At 35.9% G+C, this 20195-nt stretch overlaps 2 protein-coding genes across 2 annotated transcripts in view; both read left to right on the top strand.

The window, feature by feature from the left end:
* The window catches only part of LOC134846035 (nuclear envelope integral membrane protein 1-like), a 240495-nt gene extending 232502 nt beyond the window's left edge, over nt 1–7993 (top strand). Inside the window, exons 5-9 of the mRNA XM_063863209.1 lie at nt 1248–1344; nt 3008–3211; nt 5359–5555; nt 7185–7346; nt 7608–7993. Of these exons, the coding sequence (XP_063719279.1) occupies nt 1248–1344; nt 3008–3211; nt 5359–5555; nt 7185–7346; nt 7608–7884 (937 nt within the window). The 3' untranslated portion in view covers nt 7885–7993. The remainder of the gene's footprint in view (nt 1–1247; nt 1345–3007; nt 3212–5358; nt 5556–7184; nt 7347–7607) is intronic.
* A 5587-nt stretch (nt 7994–13580) lies between these two features.
* The window catches only part of LOC134846768 (protein-glutamine gamma-glutamyltransferase K-like), a 55787-nt gene continuing 49172 nt past the window's right edge, over nt 13581–20195 (top strand). The window contains exons 1-2 of the mRNA XM_063864159.1: nt 13581–13596; nt 18681–18914. Of these exons, the coding sequence (XP_063720229.1) occupies nt 13581–13596; nt 18681–18914 (250 nt within the window). The remainder of the gene's footprint in view (nt 13597–18680; nt 18915–20195) is intronic.

Genomic DNA, 20195 nt, shown 5'->3' with positions numbered 1-20195 from the left:
TGTTCAATTCTTCTTAAGTTCAGTTCATTCCTTTTGTTAAAAGGAAGACAAACTCTACAATCGAACAGCATAAATTTAAAGTTTTTAATATGGATTTTAAATTTCAGATTTCCTAGCGTAATAAAAGGTTTACATATTGATGCACTTTTCTCAAATTAGTTCAATTTCAATCAAAAAGTGTCAATCATTAATTGTCTTTACGCTTGCGATTAGCAAGCGTTATCAAATCGGAAGATAGACTTTTTTCGGTGTAACAGCTAGTTTGCCAAAATTAGTTGAACCAGTTGGCATGTCTGTTCTGATGGAATGCCCGAAAACAGATGTTTCGAGAATGTCTGCAATTTAAATGGCGGTTTAATTAGAATTTTGTCGTTGCTGCAAGACGTCGAACTGTGCTCGAATCTGACAGGATTTTTTCGAAACTGGAAATAGTCGGTTTCAAAAAATTGTCGGCTTATTATAGTCTGCTCATGTTTTGTCGGAATAGTTGCCATTTTTTAGAAATGTTTTTTTTTACCTTATAGTTGGTTTAAGTGTTCTGATTTACCTCTGCTGGTTGTAATTTTAATGAACTTGAGAATAATATTTCAAGTTTTTCATGATAACGTTTTTTCTGCCTTTTTCCTGTTTTTCGGCTTGATAGGTTTTGGCTTATATTATATTGCCTTATCGGCCTCTTATAGCCTCTTTTTTCTTTTTTTTCTCTTTCGACTTTTTTTAATTTCATTTTTAGGCTTCATAGGTTTTGGTCAATTTTACATCGGCGTAGTGGCTTCATGATTTTCATTTGACGAGTAAATAAAGTTTTTGAGTGTGTTGTGGGTGAGGTTGATTTTTCAGAATGAGTCGCCTGTCTCTATGAAAGGTGTCTTGTAGATTTTTTTTGGCTTAAAGTGTTTCTGAAAAGGTATTTTCGGCTTTGGTACCGTTGGGTACATTATCGTCTGATGTTTTTTTCCAACTTCTATTGTCTTGGCATGTTTTCGTTTCAAACTAGCCTTATTCATTTTGATAGCTCTAGTTTTTTCTACCTTTTTAATTTTATTCAGTTTTTCTTGTTTTGTATCGCAGGTGGTGCGAAGCTCAGCCACGCCTCTGCGTTAACGCCTCTGGCTGAGCTTTGAAAAAATATATTTTTTTCACTTTGAAATATGCAAGTTCTCTGATATTTGAAAATTGAAGTTTTGTTTTCTTTGTGTGCAGGGACTCTTCCAACTGTCTGTTGAAAATCGTTCTGTTCTGTTTAGAAGTACGAAAGTGCATTACTCCAGTGGGACTCTGGTGGGAGTTTTTGGATTCCTCCTCGTCCTGGCATACCTCCTCGCCAAACTTATTCCTGGGAAGGTACGCACAGTTCAGTCTAAGACGGTTTCTCCTGCTGAAATTCGAAGCGAAACTATCTAAACATTTTTGCGACTCATATCAACCAGCAGCATACTTGGCACAATTTCATGACTTGAAGGCAATGTCATATGACGGAATACAAAACGAAAAGCAAAAAGCTTATTAAGTGTTGATGGATCAAGTGTTTAATCATAACCCTTTATAGGGTTTTTTAAGGAAAAATTTGTTTGCTCTCAATTTAGATTTTTGCGGTTTGACTTCTGATTTTTTTTCCAGTTTAATTCAAATTTATTTGGAAAAAGAAAGGCAAATTACGCTCTTCGGTAGCAACAATGAAATTTACGCGAAAAAACTTGAATGACTTGTAGTTCTAAAATGGACGGATTTGAAAATAATCTGTTTTCCTAGTTGTCTCTAAATGGGTTAGTTTTATGAAAGAACAGTGTCAGTCATGAAATGTAATTGAAATTCAAAAGTGATTTCACGAAACAATGTTTTCCCCTAATTTTGAAAATTTGCATAAAAAAGTCAATCGTTTTTTTTCTTCGGTTTCTTTGAGTTCATTAATATTTAATCAGCTGTATGTTGGCTGTTTATTTTTCGCATATTTTGAAGCCTTGTGCTTTTTGTTCTAGATTTAAAAAGTTTCTTCCTTTCCTGTCTACTAGATTTCGGTTCAAAGGGAAAAGTTTCTATTGTTAGCCCGATTTATGGGGCGAGCTCGGCATGCTCTCTCCGAGATGAATGAACTTCGCGAGTGTTGAAATGTGTGAAGTACTTCTAATATTATTGCAACAGGGTAATACACTTTCCCAATGGTCAAATTTGTAGAAGGAAGGTTCGAGTTGCTTAATAAGCGAACCACAATTATTACCATTGCGTTAAGCAGCCGTAACCATTTTTGTTCACAAGATTTCGCATGTCAAAGTTAAACTTGCTTTTCAACTTGCTTTTTTATAAATTCAAAGTCAATCAGCTATTTAGCGCATATTTTGCTTTCCATCAGCTGTCGAGCGTTTTTTGCAAACTAGAAATTTGCAGCTTTTTCGGGCTATCGTATGTCTTTTTTTTTGTTTTTTTTCGGGCTATCGTATGTCATTTCTAATAATTTCGAAATAATTTCTAATTTCGGGTTATCACTAATCGGCTTAGTGGCAACATATTGCGTCGTTGGATTAGCGAAACACTTATCCTATGCTTCTGGTTTTTTTTTGAAGGGGTTCTTATTTGAAAATTTTCACTTTTTCACGAAAACAGTTTTTGCTCAACGGGTGTCTGCTCAAAACCTGTCGACTTAGTTGCCGCTAAGTAAGTTTTGTTTCGATGCAAGTTTAACTTTCAATTCTCTTGTGTGGCAAGTTTTTTTAAATAAAAGTGAACTTTATGTAAGACAAATGGTGACAAAGATATGAAACTTTTGTTGGTAGATCTAGTTTTCTTGACTTCTTCGAAAACTTTTCTCTTGTTAGCAGCTTTCGTCTCAATTTTTGTCTGCTATTTTTTCATGCTATTTCTGTGCTCTGCTTCGCCTGTGTAAAAAATGTACTGTGCTAAAGTAGTGTTTGGTGATAAGGTAACGACGACTAGGATTTGTCCGGTCAAATTCAGCACATGGTTTGAAGCTCACTGGCATGAGTAGTAATGCGGCGGCGATGTTGTTTAGAAGGCAATGTCAGGTCTGCTCTATTTCACCGGCTGGTCTCTCACTGCCTACCTGGTCAGAATCATCACCAACGACCTCACCCTCCTCCTTCCCTATCTATTGTGCTACATGGGCGTGGCAGGGGCTATTTCCTTTGCCGGCACCTACTACTACGGGCCAATCACAAACCCACGGGCCCAACAGCTCATCTGTTATAGTTTGAGGGTACGTATGTTTTAAACTTTGGCCAATTTTGCTCACCGCTTTTTGTCGAATAAGAGTGGTGTCTTCCAAATTTCCATCTGGCTTAAAAATGGTTTCTAAACTTTGCTGGCAATTCTGTTCTGGCTTGAGTTGAAATGAGTAAATTCTGCGTAGACTCAGTATTTTCTCAAGGTGGGGGGGGGGGGGGGGGTGTCGTCTTTGAAGTCTACTATAAATTATTTTTCAGAGTTCTCCCGAGTTACTTGAAAAAATAAATTTTAGGTGCGGTGGAGGAAGGTTCAATGACCGGTCAAAAATGTCGTTCTTTAGCACTTTTTGGGAGTTTTTACTGATTCGAGAAAATGCGGCAGTCACGTCTCATGGTTTCCAATGGAAGCGTTAATTAAGATATTTTATAGAAGTTTTTTAACATGCTTCAATTGACTCGCGCAGAGAAAGCACAGAAGACTTTCCAGATACTCGATTGGAACATTAAAAGTAAATTAAGCTTGCTGATCTATTTAGCAAGCCTAATCTTATTCAACAAAATACTGAGCAAAAATCGACTCCAATCATTTGCATAAAAATCAGTGAATCATTGCCCTCAGGTTTGAACCATCAGATTTAAACCAAAAATATATTTTATCCAATCGTGTATCTGGAAAGCTGTTCCTGTTTTACTCATATTTTTACAAGCAAACACTGCTGTTATAATACGAGTTCATTTTTCAAGCATATGCCCAACTTTTGTGTTCAATTTAATTTTTTGGCACTTTAGCATGTGCAGGGGTTGATGAAGGGGGAGGGGGGGGGCAGAGGCCCCCTCCATCTCAGGGATTCGACCCCCCACCGACCAATGGGTCACCCTTTAGTATGATTTTATGGCATCCATTTCCGGCTGACCAGCCCTAAAATGTTCTAGGGGCGCCTTCGACCCCATTATATACTAATTTTAAAGGTGAGCGCGCGCCAAAAAATCGCAATTTTTTTGATCAAAATTTTTCAAAAAAGGTCCAAAAACGGGAGCGCTCCGAATATAGTTTTGGTCGACTTTAATGATTGGTCGATAAACTTTTCAAGTTTTTTTTGGAAATCAGTCCCTGAACATGCGTTTTAACAACTCTTATGAGCTAAATGCAGTGGCGTGTGCAGAAATTTTTCCAGGAGGGGGCGGTTTGTCGAAAAAAATTTGACATTTTTTTCTTGGTCGACCAATTTGACTTTCCGAGCTCTCCAAAAAACACTAAAAGGACTTTATTTGTCAAAATTTTTCTTCGCCGCAGACAAAATTTTGAAAAAAAAAACAGTCTAGAAATGACGTTTTGGGCCTTCTAATAATATTTGACCAGAAAATTGCGTTTTTTCGGCGCGCGCTAGCCCCTCAAATTTAAATATATTGGAGCCGACGAAAGCGCTTTTAGGAAATTTTTGATGTTGGTCAGCCATAAATGAATGTTGTAAAGTTATACCAAAGCGGGGACTCTTTGGAAAAATTTGGTAACAAGAATTGAGGGTGGGGGAGTGGTCAACCCCTCCCCCCCCCCCCTCGGCACGGTTACATGGCATTTACCATTACATGATATGTAAACACTATAAGCTTCGATTTGCCATTTGTTTTGCTTTGCCGCTATGCCAAAACATCCCCGGTAGCTGTAGATCAGAGTTTAATTTACCAGAAAGTTTTAAAACAGAACAAAAAGCCGGGAATTTATTCTGCGTAGAAACTGCAATAGTCACAATTACAATTGAATCTGGGGCGGATCCAGGGTTTTTTCAAGCGGCGGGGCGGGGCTGGATGTAGGCATTTTTTGGCACGCTTCCCCCTCAATTTGAAAATAATTGGTGGCACGCTGGCGCCTTTGAAGAAGTTTAGGGTTGGTCGGCCGCAAATGGATGTCATAAATAGTATTTGAGGGCGTAATCTTCAAATACTGTCTATGACATCCATTTGCGGCGAACGAACCCTGATGTTTTTCTAAAGGCGCCCGTGTCATCAATTAATTCTTAATTGAGGGGTAAAAAACAAAAACTAATCATTGGGGTCAATGGGTCGAATCCATGATATGGGGGGGGGGGGGGGGGTCGGGTCCGTGGCCACCCCGTAAATCTACCCTAGATGAACTGATGTCATGATGTGGAGTAAAATTATATGATCTGTGATATTGTAGGCTGTGTGTTTCGGGGGCATCTACTACAGTGTGCAGCTGGAGTCTCTCAGTTTCTCCCTTATGCTCATTCTACTGGCCAGAAACTACATCCCACTTCCCGACCTATTGCCAAGAGGAGGAGGAGGAGGCCGAATAGGGCGAGAAGGGGCACTGAGAAGAGGGGCACTGCCGGGACTAGCTTATCTCAGACTGAAGTGGTAAGTACATACTGGTGCAACATTCGTTCGAAAAGATCAATTTTAATTGAAAATTTTCCATGTTCACAAGATTTTCTGTAAGTGTTGCTCTTTTCTTGGAAACAACGTTTCCAGTAGTGCAACGTGTCCAGCACTGAATGATCGCTAGAGCCTTCGAAGCTTCTGCCTCGAACGAACGTTCGAACATTCAGTTGCACCACTTTAAGTAAGTCTTTACAAATTTTGTTTTCAAAGAGAAAAATCAACCAAGGATCTTGTTATTTAAACGCTAAATTAGCCGTGTTGCGGGCCTGTTCTTAGATTAGTTTTGATTTTCTAAATTTAACTGGAAAAAATTGTTCATGCTCAAATTTAATTTATCGCGGTTGACCTTTGATTTATTTCCACGTTCATTTCAAAATCATTCGCTAAATAGAAGATTATTATCAAAAAATGACTCTTGGTTTCAAAACTGATTTTAGTGTCTAGATTTCTCATGGGAATGAAATTTTTACTTTTGATTCTAGTTTTCTAAATAAATTGTTTTTATTTAAAAAAGTGAAGTATTAAAGTTTTCTGAAATTCAGTGTTTTAGGTCATATTTTGCTGAATTGTTCATAAGATTCTCGAAAACATTTATATATTTTTTCCGTTTTGACCTGACGTTTTTTTGTACGAAGGAATTTGGAGTGTATCGGAAAGGATTAAAGAGTGCAGTTTATTGTAATTCACTTTCAATACGATAGTCGCGCTTGCGATTAGCAAGCGTTATCAAATCGAAACATAGATTTTCCAGGTACCTTCTTTACACCTGCGATCAGCTTAGTTTCTAACCTAACTCGTAAACAAAAGTATTCATTAAAAGTTCACTAATTTTGAATTTTCACTGTAGCATTGGAAATTGCATAGCATCTGTTCTCTGCTTTTGTTGTGGCTATTGTTTGGCGTATATTAAGCTTCCGTGGCTGAGTGGTTAGTGTGCGAGACTCTTTATCTCCAGGTCGCAGGTTCGAATCTCAAAAGGAACCGAATTTTTGCTCGAGGTTTATTTCCTATTATTTTTTTGAACTTTATAGAGCTGCTTTTTGCCGTTATCCCGCAAGTTTTTGCGAATGAAGCATCGCCTCTGTGTTTATATTTGATTCAAATCCAATGACTTCTTCGGCTTATTTAGTCTAGAAGTAACGACCTTGCTTTGTAAGACAAAGACCTGTTGTTCGATTCTGGACCGGAATTGCCTTTTTATGCCTTGGAATATTCTCAATAGCAATTTTGGACTATCATGTCTGCTTTTTTGTCAGATTAGTTCTTTGTTTTTTTTTGTTTTTGGGATGATATTCAGCACCACCTGAATATTTGGGATGATATTCAGGTGGTGTTTTTTTGACTTTCTGTTTCATTATGCTAGCTGCCATGCGATGGTTGATATTGTATCGAAAGTAGTTCGTGGCTCCGCTTTGCCTCTATGTGTATTTCTGATTTCTTTCTTGGGTTTTTTGTTGAGTTAATTGAAATGGCGCAAAATCACGAAAATGTTCAAAATCGTGCGCTACTTGACTGCAAATAGTGTCCCTAATTTTAAGTAAAGTTAGGACCCTGGGGCAAAAAAAATAGCGTTTAGGAGAGCCAGTAGTTATTTTGCATATTTAGGTACACAAGGTTCCCGCCCAAGAAGAGACTGCTGACGGTGGAGGAGTTCGAACTGGAGGGACAGCGGGAGACTGCGAAGGCGTTGGAGGAGCTGCGCCTCTATTGCATGCAACAGGAGGCGCAGCCATGGAAACTGGTGCGCAAACTAAACCACCCCGACAGGTAGTGCCTATTAACAAGTAACAAGAAAAAAAACTTCATGATTTCAACGAGATTATAGGCGACAGCTGTTTTTCAGACTTAGCAACATACAATTGAAAGCCTCAATTTTATCGCTTCTCAACGTTCATTCAAAAAACACGGCTTTAGTATTCTTTAACATTTCATTAGTTAAAGAGATGTCATTCTGGAGAAGGGCAATCTCTGAGTAAACAGTGATTATGAGTGGGACAAGTTAATTGAACAATCTCTGGTTGATTTCAGAATGGCCTCTTTTGTGGAAGGCGACTCACACGTGACCTTGCTGGAACAGTCTACTCACGAAGAGATGCTCGTCAGCTCTCCTCTCTACTCGTCTGATGAAGAGTGCCAAAATGGTCCCATAGATAACAACGTGAACAGTAGCGAAGATGATGATCAAGAAGACCTTAGTCCTGATTCAAATGCCAATACTTTGCGACCCCCTACCGTCCCTTCCAAGCATCAGGTTTCTTCTCCGACTGCTCAGAAAGGATCTGCAAGAAAGTTCAGCTCTCCTTAAAAGGTAGAAAGCTATTGAAGATGGAGAAAATATTGCTGAAACGCGTGAATTTCACCTCTGAAACTTGACTTATTGTTGTTGTTGCTGATTTGTTGTTTTCAACTTGTTGATTCATACATTTAGAATTCATTGTTTTATCATGATTTTTCAATCCATGTTTTGGAAATTAAGTCACGGTTTTTTTTCTGTGTGAATCAGTTTTAAATGCGCAACCATATTCTAGAATTCCAAAATGAAATTAAGATTTAAAATGGGAATCATAATATCGTAGTAGCAGATTTGATTGAGAAGTACTTAAGTCTGTTTTGGAAACATTTTATCTGAGGTTTGAAAGTAAGCCTATCGCCAATACAGAGATAGAGATATTAAAAGCCTTTGTTGTTTGGAAGTATTATTACACAAGAAGATGGTAAGATGCAACTTTTTTTCCCCAACCGAAGACGCAAAGAAAACAGCTACTTTTGATGGCACTTTTTACACCGAAGACTTTAGTCAAGGTGTTATGGTATCGTGTAACGGGGGTTTTTTTTAAATGTTGTCTGTTGTCAAGTGTCGACAAATAACGTCCACAGTTATCAATTATCATGTGGGCTGGACTATATCGCGCTATGTCACGTGATTGCGTATGTTTGTTTCTTTATTTGTTCATCTTTATTTATTTAATTATCTGTTCTTCTATTTATTTAATTATGTTTAGTTTGCTTATATTTATTCATAATTTATGTATGTACATATTTATTTTTGTTTATTTTTATCACGTGTTTTGTTTATTTATTTAATTATTCTTTCTTTCATTTAGTTTTGCTTTTATTATTTCTGCGTGTGTATTTATTTAATTTATTTATTTTCATTTATTTATATTATGGGTCTGTTTGTTTGGTTATTTGTTCATATATTTTTTTTTCATGTCTATTTAATTATTTGTACATTTCACTTTTGCTTTTTTTTATTTATTTATTTATTTATTTATTTATTTATGTATTTATTTATGTATTGATTTATTTTTTTATTGCTTATTTATTTATCAGGTGTGTTTTGTTTATTTGTTGTTTTAGTTCTCGAACTGTTATTCCATGATCTTTGTCAATATAGCAAAATTTTGGTGTATACATGTGTTAGTACGATTTTTAGCTCTAGAACTGTTATTCCATGATCTTTGTCAATATAGCAAAAATTTGACGTATACATGTGTTAGTACGATTTTTAGCTCTCGAACTGTTATTTCATGATCTTTGTCAATATAGCAAAAATTTGACGTATACATGTGTTAGTACAATTTTTAGCTCTCGAACTGTTATTTCATGATCTTTGTCAATATAGCAAAAATTTGACGTATACATGTGTTAGTACGATTTTTAGCTCTCGAACTGTTATTTCATGATCTTTGCCAATATAGCAAAATTTTGGTGTATACATGTGTTCGTACGATTTTTAGCTCTCGAACTGTTATTTCATGATCTTTGTCAATATATCAAAAATTTAACCTATACATGTGTTAGTACGATTTTTAGTTCTAGAACTGTTATTTCAGGCTCTTTCTCGATATAGCAAAATTTTGGTGTATACATGTATTAGTACGATTTTTTGTTCTAGAACTGTTATTCTTCAATTATTAGTTGTTCAAGTTGTTTGGTTTTTGCTTCAGTTTCTATGCCTTCGGTGTATTGCGCGTAGCGCCTATGTTGAATAAATAGGGTACATAAGCATTATAATGCCAAGTGTATTGACATTTGATTAGAAGCTTACACAAAACAGTTGATGCTATTCTAATACATCAGTTGAACCGAAAAAAAGCTATTTGTTTCATACAGCAATATAATAATTTGAATCCCATTTCAGAAAATTACCAACTCGAAATATTTCGCGAGAATTTTTGAAATGCATGATTTATACGCAATTTGGTTCAATACATTCTACTTTATTACATGCAATGTTAGTGTGGTTGCCTTAGCTAACTACATTCCAAATTATTACATGTAAAAATTGAGTTTTTGTGCATTTTGAAGCTCCTAAATCTTGGCCGCTTTCTCGCTCGCCTCTGTACAGTCGTGTTCTCTAAAGTTGTTACACTTTGTTTTTTTGTTCATATTTTCAACCAAGTTTAATGCATTCAATGGGCTATATCTTTTGATTAAATTAACCCAACGTCGTGATTCTTGGCAAGTAGATTACACTTGCATTTTCACACGATAGTATGTCCGGCGTGAACGTTTGTTCACAATGTTTGTTCACAATGGTGTGAATATTTATTGTATTATTTTCTGATGGCACCGGAAACCCCAATTCTGTTAAGAAATCGGATTATACAGCTGAAAGAAAATGGCCAGAAGCAAAGCCACATTGCCAATGCCTTAGGGATTTCTCGTATGTCTGTGCACAGAATCCTCAAATTGTATGAAGCAGAGGGATCAGCTGCAGAAAAAATTAAGAAGAAAAGTTTTACCCTTCGCGACGAAAATCGGCTTCGACGACTCATCAAGAAATACCGAAATGGATCAGTTCGAGAGATCACAGGACATTTTAATCAAGGTCAGGACAAGAAAAGGTGTATATCCTTTGTATTCAAACAAATAAAACTGCTTGGCGCGTCAAAAGTTGTCCAGAAAAAGCTAATGATTATCAGGAAATATAACAAACTTCGTTGTAGAAAGTTGTATGAAGAAATAGAAAAACGCTGGAATCTGATTACTCAAGATGCCATTAACAAAATGTATGATTCCTTGCCTCGGCGCATGGCTGAATTATTGAAGATGAGGGGTGAAATAACCAAGTATTAGACCTTTTCGATGTTTTTTGTTCCGTTATTCTATCTTTAACACAAGACGATCAATTTAAGTATTTGTTTATGTACATGGTGTTTTTTTTGTCGCAAAAGTGTAACAACTTGAGAGAACACGACTGTATATTAAATTTTTGTGGTATTTTAAGCACTTGTTAACACGTTTATTCAAATAGGGTCAACACAATTTTCAAATTTTTGATTGTAGTTTTTAAATTCAATCAGTTTTGGCGTAATGTCATCTTTTCCGAAGGCCAAAGTTAAAGAAAATGTTTGTTTTCTATTCTGAGCTCAGTATAGTCTTAAAACCTTCTATTTGGCAAGGTTTCAGCTAATGGACAATTTTTGAACGTCAAAAATTTCATGTTCATTTCATTATGAGTTGGGATTCTTTCGTTCGAGTGCAATAAGTGTTTTTTTTCTGCGAAATGAAACATGAAAAAAACTTGCTTTTTTTTATTGTTCCTTGAGCTAAATAATCCTTTTTTTAGCTGTCTGATACAACAAGCTTTTTGCATGGTTATACTGAGACGAAATCTTTTAAAATTTGGTTTACAAAATGCTATTCCTTCTTGTTGAAAATGGGCTAATGTATTCCCTCTAAAACAATTTAGAATACTGAGAATAATAATTGTCGGATGTCTTTTTTTTTCGGTCTATCTACGCCATTTCAATGGCTGTTTTTGAGAATCAATGAACGGAAAGAAGGCTCTTAAATAGGTCCTGATTTTTTGTCGGCCTACTTTTCAAATTTTTTCTAATTTTTTTTTAAATTTTCAAGACAAGTACATCGCTAACTCTATTGCTGTTTTTAGAGAGTTGACCCCTAGAGAAACTCGTCGATTAAGGTCATCAGTTTTGAAGAGTCGAGGAATATAGTTCTGACTCATATAGGTCATCGTGATTTTTTTTTTTTGTTTAGTCTCAAATTTACTTTTTCGCGGTTTGACTTTTCTTAAGTTCAATTCATTTGATTTGTTAAAAGGAAGGCAATTTCCACCATCAAATAGCAAAAGGGTAAAGGTCACGAAAAAGGTGATTGACTTCTTATTTCAAAAATGGAGTTAAATCAGCAGATTTCCTGCGAAATAAAAGGTATACATATCGGTCCAGTTTTCTGCAATGGTTCGATTCCTGCGTATTAAACTCGTATTTCGTTTTCTTATTTCTTTTACTGACTTTTTCAGAGGTACTTTGTACAGTTTTTTCGCTTTTGTTTGCGAAGTGCAGCTTTGCGTCAGAGATAAATAAATTGCTCAGTAATCAATTAGAAAATTGACTGAGTTTAATTTTACAACCGATTTTTTTTTTGATAGCTCACAAATTTTTTGAGAATTGCATTTTTTGGTTCTTGCAATATTTTAACATTTCTATTTTTTCCAAGTGCATTAATTCTCAGAGTTTTATTTTGTTTTCACAGTCTTTTAAGTTTTATTATAGTGTTTTTACTTGGCTTCAAATCAAATAATAAGTGTTGCGAGCACCTTAAGATTTTCGTGTTAAAACAAGGAGCATTTCTGCTTAAAAATAATGAATAAAAGTTTTTTTCCCGAAAATTGATTCTTTTTATTTTTTACCCGGGTTGCGTTCGCATTGCATGTTTGCGATGGAACTTTGTAAATACAGAGGTCGCCATCGATGAATTAGCGCTAAACCTTCAGCCAAATAGCAAATTTGAAAAAATCCAAAGTTTCAGACCTGGAAAATCCAAAAATTTTACCGCTCGATTGGCGATGATTTTGACTGATGAATCAGCGAATTAGAATACTTGAAAACCTTCCCCTTCTCCCTTCACAGCAGCCGCTTAACTTTCTTCTCTTTTTATTTTTTATCTCGCTGCCTCTTCCTGTTTGTTTTTTGGGTTATACATGCCTGAACAAACGCAGATTTCAAAAAGCCGTTCTCAGAGGGACTACAATACAAATGCTAAAATTTGTTTTTCTTGAGTTTTTTTTCAACTCCAATTAGTTGTGCGTGTATATGAGACCAGGACTATTTTCTAACGATGCAGCGATACCGTAATTTTGCAATTCTTGATTTTTTGTGATGTAGAATGTTGATCGGAAGCCAAAATTTAATTTCCTGCCAAAAAAAAACATTAATCCCTAGATTGTTGCTCAAGGCGTGGACTAATTTAGCGGCACTTGTTCTCTTCTATTTTGGTAGCTCTGCTCTGTGTTTTTCACACGTGCTTTGCTAAGCCAGACAAGCGTCTCTTCACCTAATTTGTACATTTATGTAGTTTAGTTGTACAATTTAATCATCTCAACATCAAACTGCGTTCAATAGTCTTACGTTCTAAAATTCACACCGTTTGTTCGGAATTTCTCGTTAACTTTGCGAATGCGCCAATAACTTTTCTGTTGTTTTTTAATTAATCTGTTAAAAATGTGATTTTTTAATTTTAAAAGATTTTTTATAATAAGAAAGTCCGATGTGTTATCAAATCAGACTATGTTTTTCTGTCTGATCTGAAGTGGGTTCTTCTTATATTAAATCTAAGTGGGTTGATGAAATTGGATAAGCTTTTGGTCAATATTTTGACATTTATTCTCTTTATTGATTTTTGCAGGAAATCTGGCTATTTTACAGATTCTAAAAACAAAGCATGAAGGTAAACGTTTCAACTTGGGAATAAAAGTTTGAGCCAACTGGCGTGTTGTCATGAATTAGTAATTATATCGCAATTTGGTTTTAAGTTTTCCTTTGTCCTTTGGAGATAGGGTCATAAGACAAAGTCTACAAAGTCGAACAAAGTCTAGAAGAAATGGAAATAGTGCGTCGTCAATTCACCATCATCAGCATAGTTATTAGCACTGTTTAAGCGGACTAGAACTAACGAGAAATTTCGAAAATGTCGAAGCCGAGTTCATTCTGTTATCACTTTCATATATCACCAATCTAAACTTGAATCATTATGCCTCCATCTGAAGGTGAGTTTGTCATCCAGGTTTCTCTTTTATCACATAAGATAGAAATGGTTACTATTTTTCCTTAAAAGCTACCTTAACAACGATAACTCTACCTAAATTCAAACAAGACTGCTCGTATCAGGGCGAAGACCTGAATGTTCCGACTGACTTTTAAGGTTTATGAAGCAGTAATAACATAAAAAAATTAATGAAATAAAATAAAATGACATTTTTTTTTCTAAAATTTGAATTTTTTTTAATGAAAATCATACCCCCACACGCCTTATGAAGTACAAAAGGATATATTTCGTTACTTGTAACAAATCAATTCTGGCAAATAAGCTTCTTTCAACCAATTTGGAACGATTTCTAAGACGGATTAAATCTTCGCTTACGCGTTAATAGCTCGAATTATATCGCGCGTTTATTGTCCCAAATTGGTCAAAATGGCAACCTTTAAACCCTCATAACTCTACGAAAATTGATCACAGGTGAAATATCTTTTCAAGTTTAAGCTCAGGACAACAATACTTTTTGAATGATGTAAGAAAATTCCGTCAAAAATGGCTAATTAAAAAGTCGAAATTTGTCTGAAGAAAAAAAAAACCCACCCCGAGCACAAATATTCCGTTACTTTCGTATCGAAAGTCGGAACAAAAAATTTAGTAATCTAAAAATGGTACTACTATGATAGAGTGGTCCCTTGAAAATAACTAGGTCCCTTGAGAATTAGACATATAGAGCTCTCAAACGGTTAATAATTTTGATCTCGCTTTTCAGAAAGATGTCGCAGTATGTTTTCAAATAAATTTTATGATTTGTTACGTCTAAAAACCTCTCCCTCGCCATTTTAAGGTTAAAAATTAAAAAAAAACGCCAATAGTGGAATTTGATGACCCTTGAAAATAACTAGGTCCCTTGAGAATTAGACATATAGAGCTCTCAAACGGTTAATAATTATGATCTCGCTTTTCAGAAAGATGTCGCAGTATATTTTCAAATAAATTTTATGATTTGTTACGTCTTAAAACCTCTCCCTCGCCATTATAAGGTTAAAAATTTAAAAAAAACGTCAATAGTGGAATTTGATGACAAATAAGTCAATCGAATTATGGTTTTTAAGCCGTAAAGTAAAGTTAAGCGAGCAAATTTCAATATATAAACAATGTAGTAATTACAATTTTTAGTCTAAAAAGTTATTGACTGAACATATTTTGCAAAATTTTTGAAATAAATAATTTATACACAAATTGGTTTTCAAAATTATAACATGCAAAATGCATACGAGACCCGTCTATCATAGTTGCTTTTTCGAGGGACCACTCTATCATAGTAGTACCCTAAAAACTTCTGAAAACCACAGGAAATTTCAGAAACGCAATTTATAAGCAGCGATAGCCGATTGCCGTGCAATCATCCCAGGAAAATCTAATATCATTTAATTTAGAAAATTATGCAGAACATGTTTTCTTTTAAAATAAAAAGTTAAAAAATATCCTTTTGAGTTTTTCTACAGGGAAGAGGGAAGGCGGCATTGAAGGAAAAGCTCCCCATTCTAGCAATTGTTCACACTAGAAGTGTGGTGAAATGATACAAACTGACCGGCATAGAAATAATGTATCACTTTCGCGACGTTTTAGTGTTGACTGATTTTGCGTGGGAAAAAATTGTATGACCTAATCTCGTCATACTGTGCAGTGCTTAATTGGCGGGACCCCCCCCCCCACATACACACACACAAAACCATACCTCCATATCAAAACACTTCATAAACAACGCGAAAACATTGCGGTGTGCATTAAATTGCTAAAAGTTATGACAGTTAAATTTTCTAATAAATATTTGCGCCATTATGGGTTGTTGTTTACACTTGCGAAGCAAAGTGTTATAGTACGAACTTTCTTTTTTTAACAACCTAAGTCACAAATATTGTTGCGGCTTTTGTTGCGACTAAATCGCAAATAATGTTGAGACTTAGAGTAACAATGTTTGCTGCATAGAATTGGCAATAGAAATTGATTGGCAATTTGTTGCACCTTTACAGCTTGTTGATAACATACGTAGGCAACCGTGGCTGAATAGTTTGTGCGTGAGACTCAAATTTGCTAGATCGCAGATTTTTGCTAACTAGAGTTTTTGCTAGGCCTCGATTTTTTTTGCAACTTTGAGGCCTATTTCTACTTTTTCCTTTGTCATTTGATAGAGCTGCTTTTTGGTCGTGTTCTCGCAAGCGTTTGCGAAGCCCAGCTTTGCCTCTGTGTAATGAGAATTGGTCCGAAGTTGTGGGGCCCCCCTGATAATTTTTAACCCACTGTAAAATAAGATTTTGAGCTCTATCATATTTAGGTACAATTAGGGGGGTCCGAATCAGTGTTGCATGATTAAAATCAACTTGATTTAAATCAATGATTTAAATCCGATTTTAATCGAAGAATAAAAAAACCAACCGCACTGCTTATTGCGTTATCCTGTCGAGTTTGGCGGTAAACACACAACTCAGCTGTGCATTTTTAACATTTATTAAGTAATTTGCTCTTAGCATACTTTTCACTGGAAAAATTTTTCAGCAGTTTCGGATTTGTCCATTCCAGTCCATTTGAGTAAAATTGGATTTGTCCATTCCAGTCTCAGAAACCGACTGGGAATAGAAAAATGTGGTAAACTTGTGATCGGCTTTTGGGTACTGAATCAGTAATTTCGCGTGAATTAACTGATTCTTGAAACACAAACGTTGTCAATAAAAACAGAAAAAATCAAGGTAAAATAATAACCAGGATAATGGTTACTGTGCAAGTAGCACAGTATGTTCCGACCAGCCTTAAAAAATTACAGTAAAATTGTTTTTCCAATTAGTTTCGTTTTTTTGGCTTGTCATAAAGGAATCTGAGTGAAATAGTTAAGCTCCGGCATTTTTGTCAGTCATGTAAACGATGCAAATTGGAAAATAATTTAAGAAGACAAATAACAAGAAAAAGAATTAAATTTAAGTTTAAAAATCAAGAAAAGTTGTTTATTACTAAGATGAAGCTAAAAACTCCAAAAACTAGCTTCATTTGAGTAAAATTGAATTTTGAAGGCTTAAATTAAGCATAAATAAGCTAATGTAAGCGTTTTCACTCGCTCGAATTCAGACAAAAAATCACACCTGGCAAACCGAGAAAAATCACACCTTTTTCTCGACACCTGGCAAACTTTTTTGAAATTTTTTGATATCGTTCGAATTGCAAGTCGAGAAAAATCACACCTTTTTCTCGACACCGGGCAAATTTTTTGAAATTTTTTGATATCGTTCGAATTGCGACTGAGAAGTCTTTAATATGGTATATCACTCAACTCAGTCCGATGATTATTTGTGGTAGCTGATTTTGTAAAGAAAACAAAAAAGACTGCTCGCTTGCTTTAGTCGCTCGAATTAGGACAAAGAATCAAAAGTTTCAAACCGGTTTTTACAACACTGGGAAAGTTTTTTGGACATTTTTTTTAATGTGGTTCAAATCACGACTGAAAGAGCCTTAATATAATATATCACTCATTCCTGTCCGATGATTATTTGTGGTAGCTGATTTCGCGTGGAAAACAAAAAGAAGAAAAAAAGACTAAAACACATCCGAATACAAAGTTCCTCCCCATTGTAACCCTAGTCCGAATATGATATGCAAACCAAGTAACCTATGCGCTATAGCCGCTCTTCTTCTAAAGCGACCTCAATTCTCTTCCTAAGCCAACTGTATTCAACCATCATTCACAATCTGCATGGTTGATGATTATGTAATCAGCACCAAACTTGTTCTGGATTTATGTAATAGAATAACTGGGTGTTCACAAAATGTACAAAATATAAATATCTTTGAACTCATTAATATAAAAAACAGGGTGAGGACTTTGTTTAAAACTGTTTAAAACAAATGAGTAAAAAACAGTTTAAAACAAAACAAAAAACAAGTTTTTCCAGTTTTTATAAGTAATTTTGCATGCAATTTTTTCCAGGTAAATAGAAGAAATAGGGCCAAAAACAAAACATTAAAAACATAAAAACACGTGCTAACGTTCAAAACGGATTATTAATGGATAAAAAACGTTTTAGCCCCCACCCTGATAATAAATTGCGATATAACAAATGCTACTTGTTCTCATATACCACAAAGCAAAGAGAAACGGTTTTTTAACGCAAAATTGTCGGTTCAAGCACCAGGTAAATTTTGACCCCGTAAATTAGATACTGCAGCAGATTTGGATGAATTTTTGAATAAATCAGATGGATTTTGTTTCAACTGCAATCATTGATTGCCTCTGAACCATCATTTGTGTTGAAGTTTGTCTTAGCGGGCACAATACCCTTTCTTACTTTTGTTTCTGTGCACTTGAGCTGAAGGAGTCTTTTGTGGTATCGCAAACCCGCTTCTCCTTCATTTTCCTCCTCAATGTCTGTCGTCGGCTTCCCCTTTCTCAACTTTTCTGCAGAAATAAAGTAATACAACTAAGACCTATAAATACCTATAACTCAGGGGCGGATTTAGGGGGGGGGGGGGGGGAGGGATGTTTTTTCTCTCAGGGATTCGACCCCCTGCCGACCCAAAAGGTCCGCTCTTTTGGTACTTTTTAAGAAATCCATTTTTCGCCGACCGACCCTAAAATTTTTCTAAAGGCTCCTTTGGCGCCAAAATATACTAATTTTGAGGGGGGAGCGCGCGCCGAAAAAACGCAATTTTTGGGTCAAAATTTTCCAAAAAACGCCTTTTTTGGACTGTTTTTGTAAAAAATTTTGCCTGCGGCGCGGAAAATTTGGTCAAAACATTGCACATCGACTGAGCTCAAAAATTCAATTCGGTCGACAAAAAAAAGGTTGACAAATTTCAATTTTTTGAAAATCCGCCCCTCGAGAAAACCCTAGATCGCCCCTACTTTAACTATTAACTAAGGTTTTTTTCTTCTAAACGTGAAGTTAACCCTTCAAAAGAGCACAAAACTTTTACAAAATGGTTATACTTTTCTCTATTTAGGAAAATTTGACTGGTCAAAACTTTTTGTTTTGCGCATCGAACGACTATAAATGTGGTATAAAGTGAAATGTGCACAGTAAGTTATGAGGTGTCTTGTTTGAACAGCTGCTGCTGCTGCTGGTGGTGGTGTGAGTGGGCTGCCAGAGCGTAGTGAGTACAACCCCAACTACTCGGACAACTTCAGTCGTAGAAGGGGAGGAGAGGGGGGCAGCAGAGGTAGGAGGAGGAGGGGGAGAGTGCCCTGGTGGTGGAACTGGTACGTCAGAGGACGCATACCCGAGACCTCATTCCCCGACGACCTTGAGAGCGACTCGGCCGAGGAAGTGGCCGTTGTGCAGAGTAAGTGAACCAACAAGACACAGTCGCTGCAATAAAAGGCTCTCTTCTCTTATCATAATCTCGCTCCTGTTATTTAACTATTGTGAAACATCAAATATTTCTATTCAAATATCCTAGCGACGGAGGTTTAGCATCATAGAAAATGCTCAAAGTTGACCTTTCACTTCATTTTTTGTCCTGCTGAATCAAAAAAAAGTTCCAAGTTTTCTTTCTAATTTTTTGGGGAGAATAAAAGAGAGAAAAGCATAATGGGTGTTTCATTAGAGTATGTTGAAAACTTTCAAGTGAAAAAAATAGTGCTATCTTGGTTACTATTAAAACTTCATATTTGAATTTTAGTTAGATTGATAAAATTGACGTGAAAAAATTTGCATAACAATGAACTAAAATTTCGTCTTTCAATTAGGAAAACGTTTATTTAAAAAAAAGTTGTTGTTCCGACCATTGTATTCGGGTGTAATTATTTCCATGTTCCTTCTTCCCACTTGACTTGAAGGTAACGCGGTGGCTCGAGTCCCGGCAGGACTTTTGTTTTTTTTTTTCAGAAAAAAAGTTAGGTGAACCAAAGTTTTTCGTGTATGTCATACTATTTTTCTTTTTTTTTCGACTGTATTGTTTCTCTTTCATGGTTATGTTGTATCGCAAGTGGTAAGGAGCTCTGCTTCGCCTCTGTGAGTATTTTTTTGCCGCAATTTCATTGCCCTAAAAAGGTGGAAAAATTCAGAAAACCCGCTCTTTTCCTGATGGTCTTAGATCCGCCCCTGGACTCCTCTGAACAAGATGTTTTTACTATTATTTTTGGTTAGTGCTAAAAAAATTGAATGGTAAAAGATTGGTACACAGTTATAGTAATAGTTAAATCATTCCTGTTCAAAAGTGTTTTCCGCGAAGATCTGAATACTTTGTGTTATGGACCTACAGCAGGTTTTAACTATTTAGTTGATAAAATCAAGTAATAGTCCTGACAAAATGCGCAGAGTATATAAAATCAGCCGAACAAATGTCCCATTTGAATAGAATTTGCAAGATTTCCTGAGTTCAATAATTGTTGCAGATATATTTTGAAATTGTTGGGTATTTTCTTTGTGGCTGGTTTACATGGTAGCTGGTTTATGTGCCACCACTTTTAGATTCGATCAAATCAGTGGACCTTCAGAAGGGGGAGAATGGGACAGTGCACCACACCGATGAGTACGACACTCTCAACTGCGTGGTGCGGAGGGGGGACCCTTTCAGCCTCCAGGTCCACCTCGCCACCTCACTTCACGAGAGACAAGACAA

The sequence above is a fragment of the Symsagittifera roscoffensis genome, chromosome 5 (assembly GCF_963678635.1).
Source record: "Symsagittifera roscoffensis chromosome 5, txSymRosc1.1, whole genome shotgun sequence".
Lineage (NCBI taxonomy): Eukaryota > Metazoa > Xenacoelomorpha > Acoela > Convolutidae > Symsagittifera > Symsagittifera roscoffensis.
The sequence above is the reverse complement of the archived record's forward strand: the minus strand, read 5'-3'. Positions and strand labels throughout refer to the sequence as shown.